We start from the raw sequence: 17,033 nt of genomic DNA, 5'->3' as shown, positions 1-17,033 counted from the left end.
CAAATAATATTTCTTGACTCATTGACCCAATTGCAGTAAAACATTCGCAAATATCATGTAAAATGGAAGTCTTTCAACGACCGTTTGCCTGAAAATATTGAGAATCGGCCTGGGGGTGGAATATCGAATTTCACCCTGTTTGGCCCTAAGAAGCCCGGAGGAACACAATCCCTGAAATGACATTAGAAGCTTTAGTTGCCTTTTACTTTCTTCAAAATTTAGAAATTTTTAAATTCACCTGCCGTGGTTGAAACTTGGTACAGGTCCTGTTTGAACATATCCCTCGATTCTTTCGCGCATCGCTCTAGTAACTGATGAGTCGAATAATTCATCTGGCGGGAATTTGTTTTTCACAATTATGCAGAAATAGATGCTCGTTGAAAACGTGAACTTAAAAGGCACTCCAAAATAACGGCATGATTAGTGTTTATTACTTCTGAGACACTGTTATAAGACAAAGTTCAGTATTCCTGATCTAATATGCCATCGACCCCATTGTACTGTTTTGTTTTGTGTTGTTTGAGTGATTGTTTGTTTGTTTGTTTTTTTCAAGCTAGAAACCAGATGCGCTCGTAGATTTTAATTTAAGCGAGGAGAAAAGGCAAGCAAATTTCATAGGTTATGCACTTACTCCATGATAAGCTGTTGTATCCACCAAAGATGTATTTTCCCACACGGACAATGGTCACTGTTGGCCCTTTGCTGTCACACAATGAGTGGAAGGTAGAGGCAGCCCAACCATCCACTGATGCTCTCCAGCAGCGCTTCCAGTAAGAGGACTGGCTCTGCACCACAGGGCTTAACCAACTGCTCAGGGATCCAAGGTAATTGTCATCGTTTGCCAATATTGCCGAATAACCCAGGCCTTAAAACAGGAAATAAGTATTATTTCACCGTTGACACCCAATTGTTTTCATTGCAATAACATTTTTACATGCTTTTGTGTAAAGAAGATATGGAACACTGACACAACAAAAGCAAACAACTGAACATTAGAGAAATCGTTGGTGACGCAGAGCATAAAATACTGAGGCTCCTGAGACAGGAAACTTGTCCACTACTGCGAAGCGTTATGTTAATCAGTACAATAGGAAATGCGAAGTTGTCACGTACAGAATACACTTTTCACGTATTCAAAAACAAAATGAAAAACAATCTTCCATAATTATTTTTTGAGACAGATAAAAGGCTCAGAAGAGATTTTGAAATCAGTTTTTTTCCTATCAAAGTTTGAAAAGAAAGCCAGAGTTCGGTTAAAATCTCGAGGTACGAACACCAAACTTTCACTTCCCTGCTTTACCGACAGTTTCTTGTAAACTTAACATACTTCCATTCCTAAATTGTTTTTGGGTATAAAGGGCTATAAAAATGTATTTCAAGCTGTTTTTCAACACATCTCACCTGCATAGCTGTGATAACAGTCAAATCCATCTCCAATATATAGACCTTTACACTTACACTTGTACGAGCCACGTGCATTTGCACACGTGGCCAGCTTGTGACAATAATTCAGATCATGTTGGCATTCATCTAAGTCTAGTAATAGAATAAAATGGAGCAGTGAACACTCTTTTAACACCGAAGAAACAGAAAAGGTTAAGTAAGGCCCCTCGCAATTAATTACCCATATTACTGACGGAGCGTATTTCCGTAACCTAAACCGATTAGGAGTATCGCTCATATCCATTCCTCCCACTCCCCCTTAAAAGACCTCAGAAAGTTCTGTAGTCAGTTTTCCTGATAGACTGGTGGTTCCTAAAACTACAGCACAGTGGTCCATTCTGAGTCTCACACCAGACCAGTCACCAGTCCACCCCGATAACCATTACACAAAAACATCTGACTGTACAGCTGGACCTCGGAACAAGAGGGTCAAATTTGACATGGTTAAGGATACGGTAAACCTTCGCAGGTGTTTTTCGCGAAAAAAATTGTTACCGCGCTATTTGAAGCGTAACCACCATAAACTATATATCAATGGAAGGGCTATGAAATGTGCTTTCCAGCTTTAACCCAGGGGCTTTTTTCTTTTTTCACTTTGGCGGCTAAAAGAATTCAGTTCCAAAAAATGTTTTCGTGAACAACTTGAGTGCATTTCAATATCTTAAAATATATATTTTTTGAAACTGTAGTTGAAATAGTAATGCTTTGTTTGGAGTGCAATAAAAAATATGTTGTCAAAATTTGGCTCGCGAAGGTCTACCGTATCCTTAAGCGAGATACCCAGCTTTCTCAGTGGCTCACCATCAAAAAGTAAGAATTGTTATCAGTGAACTGTCCTGCAAAGAAACGTGGCAAAATGCAAGGACATATATGTGATGGACTGACATCTTGTGCGGGAGGGAAAGAATGTTACAAGTTGCTTGACGTGTCCAAAACCAGGATAAGTCCAGAAATAACTGGATCATTATTAGCACCAAAATAGCCATTGTAAAACATCAGCTGTGTTTGCTCATGAAAATGACACCTTAAAAACTTCATTCAATATGTTTGACTCACCTTTTTTACAAGTAAACCGATGACAACCACTACACTGAACGTCGTTCCATTCATAGCTGTATTTCACACCAAGTGCGTGCACACAATCTTCTTCTTTGAAGTTATTTGGCTGATTTTTGGCCCAGGCTGTAAAGTTTCCATGTCCACGATCCGCCCAAGTAAAGTCACCCTCTGTTGATCTGTCATTCAAACCCAACCAGGATTTATCTCCATTATGGCGATGTTGAATGTAAACATTTTCTTCATTGTTGTTGACATCAACAAGGACTGAGTTTTCTTGTCTACATTTTGTTACAGCTGTGGTCCAGTTTGCACAGGTATCACTTGTGTAGTAACAGAATCCGTTGAAGTAGCTCCATCCGGGATTGCAGATGTCTGGAATTAAATGTGCAAGATTTAATCTTGGAAAGAGTAACAGAAATTTATTATCCACCTACACTCCGCAGAGTAAAAATAACGCCCAAAACGAGTGCAAATATCACACGGTATTTGTACTCCGGAGAACCGGTTAGACAGGTTTTCTCGCATCGAGCAAGCGACGAATTGGATTGAAGTTACAAAAAAAATGGCGGACAATTTAAATCATTTTTCTAGCGACGAAGAGTCGGAATGGCTGGCGAATATTTATCCATAAAACACAACAACGCGCCAATTCCGTTCCGCTTCACATACTTCTGTCACGCACTCCCCGTAAATAAATATCCGCGAGGTTCGCCCGCACTGAAATAACAATTTGGGGTTCTGTCCTGGTGTACCGGTTCACAAGGGAATAACCATTGTTCTTTCTTTGTTTCGGAGGTATCGGTTAGCTATTGTGTATTGTTTGGTCTTTTGTATTGGCTCTTGTGAACCGGTACACGAGGACAGAACCCAATTTGGCGTGTTGTACGATAAATAACTTATTAGACGTTTTGTCGTGTCCTATCGCTGAGAATTTTTACTAGTTATTTGTATTTTGACGAGGCGGTAGGGCTTGCCAAAATACGGCACAACTCGTAAAAAATACTCAACGATACTCGACAGCAAAACGTCTAATACGATATATGTATTCATATGTGACAAAGCTTACTAAATGATCTGCGTCTCCTCCGTCTAAATATTGATGAAATCTAACCCGCAAAGTTTAGTTGCATACCGACCTGTAAGGACCGCATAACTCACTGACACAGGATCATATCTGGTCCCGTAAAGTTCCTTAACACAGATTCTGAATCCAGACACATTCATATTCTGCAAAAAAATTCGAAGTTTATTATTTAAATGAATTCTACATTTCCCTCTCTGTCGAGTTATTGTCCTCTACAACATTTTTCGCAACGATATTGAAAGCGGGAAAAAATAAAAAGGGTACAAGCTGAGAGTTTCTTTTGGATGATTTTTGATAATCAAGCATCCGTTTTCAAGCCGATTCTTTTAAAGTCTACCGTAACATGCTTTTTACCTCAATCCAAGTAGAAATGCCATTATGAGCTGGTGCCAAGTTTCCACTCGCTGTTGTGCTGTGATTGGCTGATATTTGGACAGATGGCGTCGCATTGTAACTTCGTGTAAAGTGTACAAGCTGTCAGTAAGATGAAAAACAGATACTGAAGGAAATTCTTGAATAACTGTTTCCTTGAGCATCATCATTAATTACTCTAATTTTCTATAATCGCAGGGCTCGACTCAGACTTACGCTGTACACTTACCTCGCAGTAAGCGTTGTTGTCTTCATCTGTTGGTGGATTCGTATTTGGAAAGTTTACAGAGCCATGCTCAGTGAAGAGTGGCTTGTGCAACTTAGCAAATGCAAACCAGGTCTGTAAAGAACCAGTGCAAAAAACAACACTTGCTTCTAGTGAGTACCATAACGCAAATTCAATGAGTTAAAATGATTTCACACAGTAAAAGATCTTAAAATTGAATGAATAAAATTGTAATGGAATGAAACTAAGAGAATTCTAATCTAATTTGAGTACAAATGCAAAGATCCAAGCGTGTTACTGAGGAAAGCCGATACCTTGGTGAGCCTTGAGAAAATAACCCTAATATCAGAGCTTCATCTATTTTTCAACAGAGATAAAGTACATCACATACCACATAAATGTCCTGATGCTTGCCGTCAAAGTTTTGTAGCTCCCGCAAACAAGCCTTGAACGAGTCCTTGGTTACATCTTCTGTCCAGATCAACGCAGCGTCGTGTTCCTTTCCACTTCTTTGGTGATCAGATGTCACAAGAACAACTGGTGAATCCTTAAACTTGTCCTAAACACATGAAAATAAACATTTTCATCACAAATCTGACTACATTTTAGCAGTTTTTTTAAATTGAGTTTGGTCTGCATTGATCTTTACAAAGTCATCTGAATCATTAGTAATTTGCAGTGGGGTCAAATATTAAAATGATATCAAATTATAGTGAATTGCTGTCTGCATTGACTTTTTGTTACCGAACGTCTTTTTACTATAATCATCATTATTGTTATGGTTATTATAATAAAAATAAAGCTTTTTGTTATTGTCCACGATGTTCGCTTAATTAAGGATATTCTATATACAAGGCTAAAAGTTTAGGAAAAAAATTATTAAAATGTTTAAACCAAACGTTTCCGGCTGTTTGCCATCATTAGGGTTCAAAATAATGACCGTCTGTACATACATATATATCTTATGTGATTCTCGATTGGAAAAGTTTGGAGACATAAGAAATAACTTGTTTGTTCAAACTGGGGTGGAATTGTTGAATCATTAGCCCCTCGACGATCCTACGCTCGTGGAATGTTTCTGCTGAGGAGAGAACCCGCAAAGTGAAAGAATGTGATGGATTTTCTCGCAAGTTTTTTGTAGGTTCAGAGGTGTGAGCAGGATTTGAATGCTCCGAAATACGTACTGTTAAATTTCTCACAGTTTCGCCAATATAATTAACGCCACAAGGACAATCTCCTTTGTAAAACAACTTTGGATCTGTGAGTATTTTTAAGGCTTTCAATTTGCCTTCTTTGCCACAGGACTACAAAGATGAAATTAAAATTAATGAACTCGTTGAGTTTTGTAACAAACGTCTTACAGAATCTCTCGTTTTTACCGCAAAAAGAAAGCTTGATAAAAACTTTCTTTCGGTCTTCGAAGAGAAAATTCGGAATGATGTTGTCATCTTGCATTGAGTCGTTTAGAAATTCGTTGATTGTATGCGAAACAAAACGCCTGGGATAACCTGCATTCACAAAAGATGTTTCAAGAGTTTGTATGTCCCTGTCAGAATCGGTAGAGATGCGTTTCGCTCTATGGAGTACGCCAGTGATGCAATTCCTTTTCCATTTAGTAGGGACCTCAGATTTCCAATATGTTGGTAGTTTTCCCGGTTTCTTAAAGACGCTGCAATTAAACTTGTTGTTCTAACTAAAGGCAGTATCGAGGAAGTGGTCGATTGAGCATTCAAATCCTGCTCAAACCTCTGAACCTGCGAAACACTTGCGGGAAAATCCATCACATTCTTCCACTTAGCGTGTTCTCTCCACAGCAGAAACATTTCACGAGCGTAGGATCGTCGAGGGGCTAATGATTCAACAATTCCGCCCCAGTTTGAACAAACAAGTTATTTCTAATGTCTTCAAACTTTTCCCATCGGGAATCACATAAGATATATATGTATGTACAGACGGTCATTATTTTCAACCCTGATGATGGAAAACAGCCATCAACGTTTGGTTTAAACATTTTAATAGTTTTTTTCCTAATCTTTTAGCCTTGTATATAGAGTATCCTATTATTGTTATTATTATTATTATCATCATTGTTATCATTATAATCATTGTTATGGGCTCCAGGTCCTATCTTGAGCATTGCGTCAACGATAAAGTCGAGGTATGGGTAGAGCAAGTGACAAAATTGGCTGAGTTTGCTCTGTCGCAGCCCCAGCTGGCTTGCTACCCAGCGTTTGCTTTTGGATTAAAGCTCCGCTGGACGTACTTTATGAGAACTCTGACTGACATAGAGGATCTACTCGGACCTCTGGAGAGTGCAATTGCTGATGCCGAAATTATTATAGATCACAAATGTACACAAGCTGAACGCGAGCTGCTGGCGAAAATGGGAGGCATGGGCCTAATAAATCCGAGTCAAGTAGCAGCCGTAGAGTATGTAGCATTGCCTAATATTACTAGTCCGTTAGCGCAACAAATAGAATCTCAGGTACCTGAGCCAACCGACGAGAATGAAATACGCCCTGTGTAACAGGAGATGCGCCGAATGAAAAGTAAGTATCTGAAGCAAAAACTTGATGAGGTGCAGAGCTCGATTTCTGAAAAAACTTTGAGAGCTGTTGAACTTGCCACTCAGAAGGTTTCTTCTAGTTCGCTTACTGTTTTGCCAATTAAAACAAAAGTGAGTTTCGAGACGCTCTGAAACTCAGGCAACGACTGAAAAGTTCTTGACATGCCCTCTCTCTGTATTTGCGGGGACATCTTCACTGTGGATCATGCTATGATATGCAAACGGGGCGGATTTATCATACAACGCCACAATGAAATGAGGGTTTTGGAGGCGGAACTGCTTCGCATGGTGTGCAATGGTATTGAAATCGAACCAGTTTTGCAAGACATCATAAGAGAACAGTTGAATTGGAAGCCAACACTGCCCTAATGCACGACAAGATATAGTTGCTAGGGAATTCTGGGAGAGGCAGAAAGCGGCTTTTCTTGATGTGAGAGTGTGCCATCCAAATGCAGACACCTCTAGAGATATGGATCCAGACCAGATATTCAGGGAGCATGAAAGAGAGAAGAAGCGTCAGCACGCAAGCCGTGTGTTAGAAGTAGAGCAAGCTACATTCACGCCATTAGTTTTTTGCATGACAGGTGGAATGGCGGTGGAATGTGAACGACACCATAGTAGACTTGCTAAGCTAGTTGCTACAATGAAGGGCGAAAGCTATGCGACTACCATGTCATGGATCAGGGCAAGAGTGTCCTTTGCGCTGCTGAGATCATCATTACTTTGCTTTTAAGTTAACTCTCCTAGAAACTCGCGAGCCTCGTAAAAGAAGTTTCCAGCCTAGTTTTTTGGTCAGATGTTTTTAAAACTAAGCTATTATCTTGTTTTCTTCTTATATATTTGATTGTTATATAAATAGGTATGAATTTTATTGCTATTAATAGAGTTATTATTATTATGAAAAAACCAGGAAAGATTTATTACTCGACGTTTTGGGGTCATCGTGACTCCATTATCAAGAGACTAGTTTAAAAAACATGCAAATAAGGAAAGGTACAAGAATAGCATAAATTAGACTGAACGGCTTAAACAAACACCTTGGCGCGGATGGAATCCGTTTGCACGTTCAGTGTTGGCTTACGCATGCGAATATACAACATTTCATTAACAAGGCAATCAAATTTGCCGTTACATTTCGTGATGACGTTGAATTGCTCGATCAAGCGTTCAGGCATTTCACTATTGTGCTGGAGGTGGTAGTGTATTCGCATGCGTAAGCCAACACTGAACGTGCAAACGGATTCCATCCGCGCCAAGGTGTTTGTTTAAGCCGTTCAGTCTAATTTATGCTATTCTTGTACCTTTCCTTATTTGCATGTTTTTTAAACTAGTCTCTTGATAATGGAGTCACGATGACCCCGAAACGTCGAGTAATAAATCTTTCCTGGTTTTTTCTATGCCTTTGCTTTAGCAAATCCCTGCTGATCAAATTATTATTATGTGGCAGTTAAAATGTCTGGATGCCAGAACCTATATACACGAAAGCTGGGCGTCTAGGACGTGGCCAGCTAACATGTTTAGAATTTACATATGTACCCCCCCCCCCCCCAAAAACAAAAAAAAAAAAGAAAACTTATACAAAATGATGAAAAAAAAGAAACTTCTAAAAAAAAAAAAATTCCTAGTGGCTAGTCCCTAATGTCTTTAAAACTCAACAAAATAAGACATGGTTAAGATGAAGCTCTTTAACTCATGACTTTCAAAGATCTTGCAATCTTGAGTGAACTGCTGACTACAGACTTCTGCATTCTACCTAACACTGCTGTACTCCTTTCTGATCCAACAAGCTCCCTGACGCTCTTCTTGAGGTCTTTCAAGTACCCTCCCAGGATATCAATGATTATGTTGTACTGAACGATATTAAAACTCGGGTACTGTCTCTTGAGTTCTAGACGAAGCGGGGCGAACTTCATGATCTTCTCCTCGTCTTTGTGGTCCCGATTGTCTACCCATGGGCAGCTCACCTCCAGTAGTGTTACCGTCTTGCGCATCTTGTCAACTATCCGACCGTTTATCCTGTTGGCCCTGATTTCCGTTATTATTATTATTATTATTATTATTATTATTGCTACTATTATTATTATTATTATTATCAATTAAAAAAATTATTTTTATCAGTATCATTTGTTGTTTTTATCCTCATTTAAGCCAATGAAAGGAGAATGAACCCGGATGTATCAAAGAATTATCTGTATGCAAACAACTATTTAAATAATAAATTACCTTTCGAAACGTCACATCTGCACAATTCGTTCCTGACCACCATTTTGTCATTTTGATTCTTCCCGTCATTCCCTCGGGGGGTGCACCTTGGTACGCCATCCAATCAATGGTGGCGAAAGGGTTGAAGTTGTTTCCATTCCTCCCAGACTGCATTGCACAGACTGTAAAATTTTGATTGTTGACTTTTTCTGTCCAAAATGTGATAGCATGATGCACCGTGTGGGAGTCATTCAGGTTCATGTGATTAAGGGTGATCTGTACTTGAACTTCTTTGTTCGGATAGAAGCGGTATGGTGGGAATACCACTATTTTGCAGCTTGAGTCTGACCATTTGGGAACTCGAAAAAGCTTTACCCGACCGTGAATGATTGGAAAGCCTGTAAAGATTGGAAAAGCGAAAGTTCTAAACCAGCTGTGACCAATTTTTTCCTGTTATGCCTCATGCAAGTTTCCGGAGGTTTCAATGTATTTGAAAATCCTAATTTTTGTGTGTGTCTTGTAAATGGAAGACAAAGTTCCTTCTCTTGGTAATAAGGCCTTACCCTCACAGCTGCCAGGATGATATAAGGTATTATTGTCCAGTCCCTTGCAGAAGCTCAATTTGTACAGGCATTCATTGCCATATGTCGTTCCATTTTCCGTGCAGACAGGGTCTTGATACGAAGGGCAGTTGTCGTCACACACACACCGAGCTTCATGGGCACTGAAGGTTTTGCAGACTCCAAATGATGGGCAGAACACATTTAGACAGGGATTGAGATCTGTGAATGTGAAGCAAAATGTTAGTTACCTCAAAATTAAAGAAAGATACCAAAGCAACGACATCAAATGATTGTACTCATATATTCAAGTTGAACCCAAACCTCCAATAACGACGTAGCTAACAGACAGAGGGTCGTGTTTGCTTCCTGTTCCACTCAAGTCTTTGACACAAATCCTCATGGATGTGAGGCTAACTTCCTACACAGAGACCAGAGAGCACAAGTTGAAACAACAGCAGAATAACAATCATAAAATCAGAGCGATCATTTACCTCAACCCAGGCTGATATGATGTTACTTTTGGGTGAGACAAGGCTTTTCATGCTGACTTGAGGGTTGTACAAATGATGCACAGACACAAGGACAACAGGTGAAGCATAAAAGGTTGTGTTGAACAGCACCTCCTGGTAAAATTAAAGAGAGAACAAATTTAAATGAGAGAAAATCTGTATGGTACTACGTAGCTCTGTTTTGAAAACGAACCTTTTTTTTACCTTGAAATAGCTCCTCAAACTTCACAGTAAACGAGACTAGATTACACTCACTTGACAAAAACCATAATTGTCTTCAGCCGTTGGCGGGTTACCGTTCGGAAAATCTGCTTCTCCTGACAGCGTAAAGTTAAATTCAGAGCCATTGCCAACAAATGCAAACCAGTCCTGCAATAAATGAATGCCAAGCATACGTTGCCGTCAGACAAAGTATAAGGTTCTCAGAGTGAAAAAAAAGTAATAGAAAAAAAAGAACCCAGCTAAGTCGCCTTACCCGCTCACCCATAAAAACCACAGGATCATATCTCTTACCACAGTGGTGTCTTGATGTTTCCCATCGAAGGGCAGGAACTCCCGGATGCACACCTCAAAAGTTCTGGAATTTACATTTTCCAGCCAAACATACATAGCGTCATTTGGCTTTGTGTCACGTGTGTACCTAGCTGACACAAATACAGATGGTCTTCCAGGAAAACTCTGCAATGTTTTTGGATAATATATGAGTTTATGTCTATGGAGTAAATTCACCTCAGTTCTAATAAAAATCATGCAGCTCGACCACCCAAGGTAAAGGTGTATATTGGATATCTTTTCTTTCATTGGTTGAGAGCGAAAAACTTGAAATCTTTCCTAACTCATCTCTTTCTTTACCTTGCAGGGTTTAGACTTTTTAACCCACCACCGAGATGTCCGTGAATACTGAGTGGCCTGTCTGAATGAACATGGAAATCTGTCCCACATGAGGTAGGCGGGCTTCGCTTTGCAAGTTGGTTTCTAGTCTTGCTTACTGGGATGGAACATGCTAAGAGGGCCTTGACCTGAAAGTTTTGTTTTGTTATTTCGTTATTTCTTCTAACCTCCGAGAAGGTAACTTTGTCGCACTTAGTTTCTGTTGTCCATATTCCAGTAAAAGAAACACTACCACGCGTCATTTTTGCATGATCTTGGAAAGCAAACCAGTTAACGACTCCTGTACCATTGGATCCAATGCCTGACTCACGAGCACACACTTCAACATCACGCGTAGTAACGGACTCAACCCACATAGCTGACGGTGAATGGACGCGTGAAAACGTCTCACCATGGCTGACCGTCACCTGAACATTAACCTGTAATTTCGAATCCAGGACGCACAAGTGATTATCAGAAAAATAATGAGATTAATCTGTACACGCATTTTAAGCGAAATAACTTAACATTATAAAATAACCGACGGATCTTGCTGTTCCATTACTCTTTCCTTCCCCTGAATTGTTTTTGATCTCTTCACACAGCTGCCTTGTTTGATGCTTAGAAGGCAAGTTGAATTTTATTTCTTAAGTGCTAATCTCTGGAACTTGTCAGAGATGTTTCCCCTTTTCAGTTTCCAAGGCTTCAAAGGTGTCTCCTTTGTCTTTTGTTCCCAGTTCCTAATCTCTGGGGTCTCAATTAACAGTGACAAATAAAGAGCGTTGATTACAACGGAATATCTTAAGTCAAGACTAGATCTATTGGGATACTCTTTAGGATATCCATGGAGATGTGATCACAGTTGGCGCTGTGGCAGCCGAACAAGAAGGGGAGCTGAAGAACATAGATAAAACAAGAAGCGTATTTTATCAGGAGGAGAAGTGGTGTGGAATAGATTCAATTGACAAAGACGCGGGATCAATAAAATCGACTCGATCTAGAAATTGATCAAAAATGGAATCGATCAAATGGCAAGAAAAAAATGTTCCCTGAGTTTTGCACTACTGAAGACCTTCTATTACCTCCTGTCAATGTTGGATGGTGCCTCGAAATGCTTCGGATCATAAACCACTACTTACCGTTCCCGATCCACTAAATGTTTTGGGGAATACAACTGTTGTGCAACGGGGCAGTCGACAGTGTTGAGAAGGTGAACAGGCACTGCTACAGCTCCAACCTTGCAGAGTCTGCGAAATGTTCAGCCTGCCAGTTTGGAGGAAGATACCTACAGGTAAGGAGATGAATATTTATCAAAAGAATCAGTTAGCGCACGGCAGAGATAAAGGGGAGGTGTTTTCCTCGTTTTAAGAATTTCAATTTGAGCCAGTAGTTCAAATGGAGCAAATAACGTGGAACAAAGGAACTGATGTGACTAACATGTATATGTGCGCCTCCAGCACAGGACTGTTTAAACGTAGAGCAATTTTCAATTAAATGAGGTAGTTATTTGAGGACAGTTCTGCTTTTACTTACCTTCACCCTTGCGTCACCTTGTGAGATGAGCAGATGCAAAACTGAAATCAATCTCGTTTTGGTCGCTCTCATTTTTCCATACAGCTTAAAAAGCAGTCACTGTTTTTAATTTGAGCGGTTACATGTATCACTTCGCTCCGACGAAGGGCTAACGCTCGAAACGTTAGCTTTTGTAATCATTACGGTGGCTAATTTACCATTTTAACTTTGTTGATATATCCAAATTATTTCGTCACTCCCACCGACGCAGCCCCAAACAGTTTCTTTCGAAACTATCAGCATTTACATGTATCACTGGCTAATGATGATGTCAACCTTAGTTCTGCCTGACCAACGTTATCAATTCGCTTTTGCTTTTCCGGCATCTCGAAAACTATTCCATTTTAGTGTTCTTGTATCGCACTCGCGTGACTAGGTCCCTCAATGTGAAGATAAATGGCTTATCCAGCAGATAACGCCGGTGAATTCCTTTTGTGAATGACAACCAGACTTCGCAATCAGATTTGTTAATTGTTTCAGCGTAACATTTTGACCTTCTCAGGTGAGCTTACAAGTTGATATTCTTCGTGCAGCACTGTTGTGGAGTTTATCTGTTTACTTTAAAATATATACCATATTTTTTTCCGTAGACACTGGGGGGGGGGGGGGGAGGTTGCTTTTTTTTTTTCATGAATACTGATCAGGGTAAGGTATGTAAGGTATTTCAGCTTTAAAGTCTCGCGTAACCGTGACCATCCAGAAAAAAAAACTGTGACATTAGCAAATAATAGAACTTTTATAACGTAGTTATCCATGCCAAGCCTGGGGGGGAAAGTAACATTTTCTTAAGGAAGATACGACGGAGCAGCTTTCATTTACCGAATGAAGCGTGTATTTTGGTGTTACGTAAGATAAAATAAATTAAGATTCAAGGAAATGTCAATGCAGTGACCACTCTGAGCAGAAACTAAAGGATCAGACATGACATTCCTTACGACTTGACAGGTCAGAACGTTCAACTTGCTCATGACTGATGTGCACTTATGGGGCCTACTTATGATCTTGCTGCGAACTAATACTTGCTACGTGGCTTTAATTTATTTTTGTTTAAGCTTGAGGCAGAGGGCAAGAAATATCTATTAACATCGCTGGACGGTACATAACTGTATGATTTACAAAATGAAGTAATCAAAGTATTTTTTATGTCGAGACCTACATTTCTATGAAAACAGTTTTTAGATGAGGAAGTGGTATAACATGACCAATGCTACTTTAAAAGAAGGTAAGTGGTGGTTATCTAGCTTTTTAATTCTTTATTGTAACTCTCAAGGGCTTTTAATTAAGTCGAAACATTTATTACACAAGGAAAGACATTTCAAAATGGATGATGAGACATTTCGAGCTCTATTAGCAAAAACATTCCAAAGCAACGTTTATGACGCAGTTATAAACATGGGCTTTCCTTAAATCTCTGATAGCGATCCTATCCGAATCAACAATTAAGGCTTTCCGGCCTCAGTACAAAGAAAATTAAACCTAGAGAAGGTCTGACGAATAGAATAATGATCATAACAGACTGTGTAGGAAATACAATTTTCCTCCCCCACATTACTACCTAACTTCAAAACATGAATTTATCATCAGAAGAAATGACTTCACGTTTGCCAACTTTTGTTCTAACCAGCAAAGTTTGACGACGCAAGACTTAAAGTTGATACATGAGCGAAATTATTTTTTTCTCTACTGCAGTTTTTCCAAAATTTGTGGGCGAAGTAGCACAAAAGGTATTTCAAGAAACTTGACATTATATTGAGATCAGCAGTGAGGTCTGCCTGAAAAACCCAAACGAAGACTTAAAAAGAAAGACTTAATCAATTTGAAGCCCGGCTTAGTTCGTTAGACAATAAAATATAAATTTCTTTGCCATAATTTTCTAAATTGCTTCCTGGGTTCCAGATGCAATTTTGCTTTCGTAACTGATAGTATTCGCAGTGGTAATGCAGTTTTACCTTTCACGGCCAATAATAGATTTCCATGGATGAAAACGGTCAGCACCAGCAGAGTTGGACGACTCATCCTCACAGACTAAACCTCTACCAAATGACTATGATCTGTATCTGTGAGGTGTGTTTTATATTTCAATAAAGAAAGTCTCTTGCATAAGTGCGTAGATCAATGTTGTTGTTGGCTCAAATATTCTACTACTTAAGCAAGGTATTATAGGGAAAATACGCTTACGATGAATATTTCACAGGCGATAACATTTCACCTGTCGCAATATTTTCACCTCCGAATGTTTAATTTTGACCAAGAGGCCTGTGACAACACCCAACGGCATGATACACATTGCTGCATGATTCACACAGTAAATTCATCCGTAGATTACTGAGCTATTTTTTTCTGGCTATTCACAGACTACTTCAGACCAAGAAGCGACATATCCTCTGTAAAAGTTTTTGCAAATGTGATTGGAACTTTTCGTTTCCGTGAGGATAGAAGTCAGTTTTTTTCACATTTTCGAGAATTTATGTAAGGCCACCCCCAAAGGGGTTCCAATCTTTTGAGAAACTTTTTATCATTCCCGACTTCATCAATTAAGATAGAAGGAATTAGGCTTCAAACGGATTGACAAGGCCTTTCAGGGAATGTCTGCATGACCAAGGATTTCATCACGATATGATAAGAAGCTACAATTTTATATAAGGAAACTTTAATTATAAATCAAGAAGAAAACCTGTTTTCTCTCACAGAGATCCCTTAAACCAGATATAGATGTGCAAAAAATCATTTGATAGCGATGCAAGTCTTGAGCCATTTAATAAATGTGTTTGCTACAAGATGCAGAATCTCGAGGAGGCGGTGTGTCTGAACTTGACCTCGGCGTACCTCTATGAACGGTTGGAGCATAGTGCAATTAACAGTAAAACTATTGTCTCTGAGTTTTTTTTTTTTTTTTCATTCGTGCGAAAGTATCATGTGCATCATTAGGAAATGGGACAGAAAGGATAATAGACGGATTACTTAAATAACTCAAGCTTTCATTTTTTTTTTTTTTACTTTGCAGGTGCAGGCTTGTTTCGGTCGAAAATTTAAACTTACACCTCTACTTGAAATAAGGAAAGGCTAAAGTTGGATTAAACCAATCAGACTGACCACTCGTTTGCAGTGATCATATCAAAATTGCAATTTTATGATGTGCGTGTCCAACCAGGTGGATAATAAAGAGCGGAGGGATTAACTTGCATTGTAAATTTCTAATTCAAAAATCATCAACGGTTTAAGTTTTCTAAAATCCATAAGCCATGAATGGTTCTTTAATCTTGGTCATCTTTGTTTTTCTTCTGGCTCGTTGTGGCTCAATTACTGGCTTCTCATTGTGTCTGACTTTGACCCAAAGGGCGAAAAATAAAGGTAGCTTACACATAACTGCATGATTCTCAAGGTGGAAAAGTTTGTCAATGTTTTTATCACAGGAACAAAACAGTCTTGCCTGCCTCAGCATTAAAGGATTCCTACCAAGAAATGCTATTAGTTGTACGTTTCCACTTGAAGTTGCTTTTTCAGCAGTTCAATGACGTTGAAAATTAGACATTAGGACTAAAACTGAGTTAGTTAAATTTTCGGAGTATTCCTTCCACAGGGAGGAAAGGAAATTTTTTCATATTTTAAAAATGCGGAATCTCGGTGAGGGAGCGTGCCTGAATTTGACTGCAGATCTCATTGAAGGTTATAACATACATGTACATAACGGTCAATTTACCGTGTTCTTCAAGTTTTGTCTGAATTTGTTTTCTTTCCGTGCAAAGGTATCATTTGTCTCAATCGAAACTATTGGAAGTAAAAGAGGGATTTTTTCAATAACTGTAGCTTTTGCTTTTCTTTTTGTTTGTTTGTTTGTTTTTTTACTTGGTAATAACACATTTAAAAGTAGCGGGCAGGTAACTTACACGTTTACTTGAAATAAAGAAAGGCTGATGTTGGATTAAAGTAATTAAACTGGTCATTATTGATTATGGTTTGGCAATGATCAATTCAAAACTAAAATTTATGGTGTGCGTGTCCGTGCCATGAAGGTAATTAAGAACGGAAGGGCCGGATTAACATGTATCACAAGTTTCTAAATGAAAAAGAAAGGAACAAATATAAGCCGCTTAGGTTTTTCAAATTGATAAGCTATGAATAGTTTTGTAATTTTGCTCATCATTGTTTTTCTTCTGGCTCATCTTTGTACAATGTAAGGCTTCTCATTGTGTTTGATTTTGACCCAGAGGGCAGTAACATCACGTAGCTGCACGATCAAGACACAATGCTCTATGATCCACAGAGTAGTGCAACTTGTAAATAAACCAAGTAGGTTTTTTTATTTTTTTGCGGAAACTTCTGCAAAATATTTCCAGCTTGACCCGGAAGAGAGAAGTTTTCCTCTGTAATAATCGTTGCAAAAATCGCGATTCGATGTCTTTGCTTCCGTGAGGAGACGAGCAAATTTTTATCATATTTCCGAGGATTTGTCTTTAGACACCTACAAAGAGGTTCCAAACTTTTATGGGCCTTCATGTTATTTCCAAATTCATTAATTTAAGTAGAGGGGAAAGAATATTCAAACCGGATTAAAGAGGCAGTAATT

General features: G+C 39.0%; 1 protein-coding gene and 1 pseudogene across 2 annotated transcripts in view; one reads left to right on the top strand and one right to left on the bottom strand.

Moving 5' to 3' along the window:
* The window catches only part of LOC148740557 (uncharacterized), a 28,091-nt gene extending 13,398 nt beyond the window's left edge, over nucleotides 1–14,693 (bottom strand). The window contains exons 1-16 of one of the 2 annotated variants that reach the window (XM_088748629.1): nucleotides 14,416–14,693; nucleotides 12,034–12,179; nucleotides 11,083–11,334; nucleotides 10,538–10,702; nucleotides 10,280–10,393; nucleotides 10,007–10,138; nucleotides 9,837–9,933; nucleotides 9,516–9,734; nucleotides 8,974–9,350; nucleotides 4,576–4,743; nucleotides 4,188–4,298; nucleotides 3,941–4,060; nucleotides 3,639–3,729; nucleotides 2,500–2,874; nucleotides 1,402–1,536; nucleotides 632–865 (exon numbers count right to left, since the gene is read on the bottom strand). In XM_088748629.1, the coding sequence (XP_088604755.1) occupies nucleotides 632–865; nucleotides 1,402–1,536; nucleotides 2,500–2,874; nucleotides 3,639–3,729; nucleotides 3,941–4,060; nucleotides 4,188–4,298; nucleotides 4,576–4,743; nucleotides 8,974–9,350; nucleotides 9,516–9,734; nucleotides 9,837–9,933; nucleotides 10,007–10,138; nucleotides 10,280–10,393; nucleotides 10,538–10,702; nucleotides 11,083–11,334; nucleotides 12,034–12,179; nucleotides 14,416–14,482 (2,803 nt within the window). In that variant the 5' untranslated portion in view covers nucleotides 14,483–14,693. The remainder of the gene's footprint in view (nucleotides 1–631; nucleotides 866–1,401; nucleotides 1,537–2,499; nucleotides 2,875–3,638; nucleotides 3,730–3,940; nucleotides 4,061–4,187; nucleotides 4,299–4,575; nucleotides 4,744–8,973; nucleotides 9,351–9,515; nucleotides 9,735–9,836; nucleotides 9,934–10,006; nucleotides 10,139–10,279; nucleotides 10,394–10,537; nucleotides 10,703–11,082; nucleotides 11,335–12,033; nucleotides 12,180–14,415) is intronic. The other variant, XM_088748628.1, reaches the window with a different exon arrangement.
* LOC148740558 (uncharacterized) lies at nucleotides 6,942–7,500 on the top strand (annotated as a pseudogene).
* Nucleotides 14,694–17,033: the final 2,340 nt, after the last annotated feature.

This window comes from Stylophora pistillata, chromosome 2, assembly GCF_964205215.1.
Source record: "Stylophora pistillata chromosome 2, jaStyPist1.2, whole genome shotgun sequence".
NCBI classification, from domain to species: domain Eukaryota; kingdom Metazoa; phylum Cnidaria; class Anthozoa; order Scleractinia; family Pocilloporidae; genus Stylophora; species Stylophora pistillata.
This window is presented reverse-complemented; position numbering and strand designations above follow the sequence as displayed.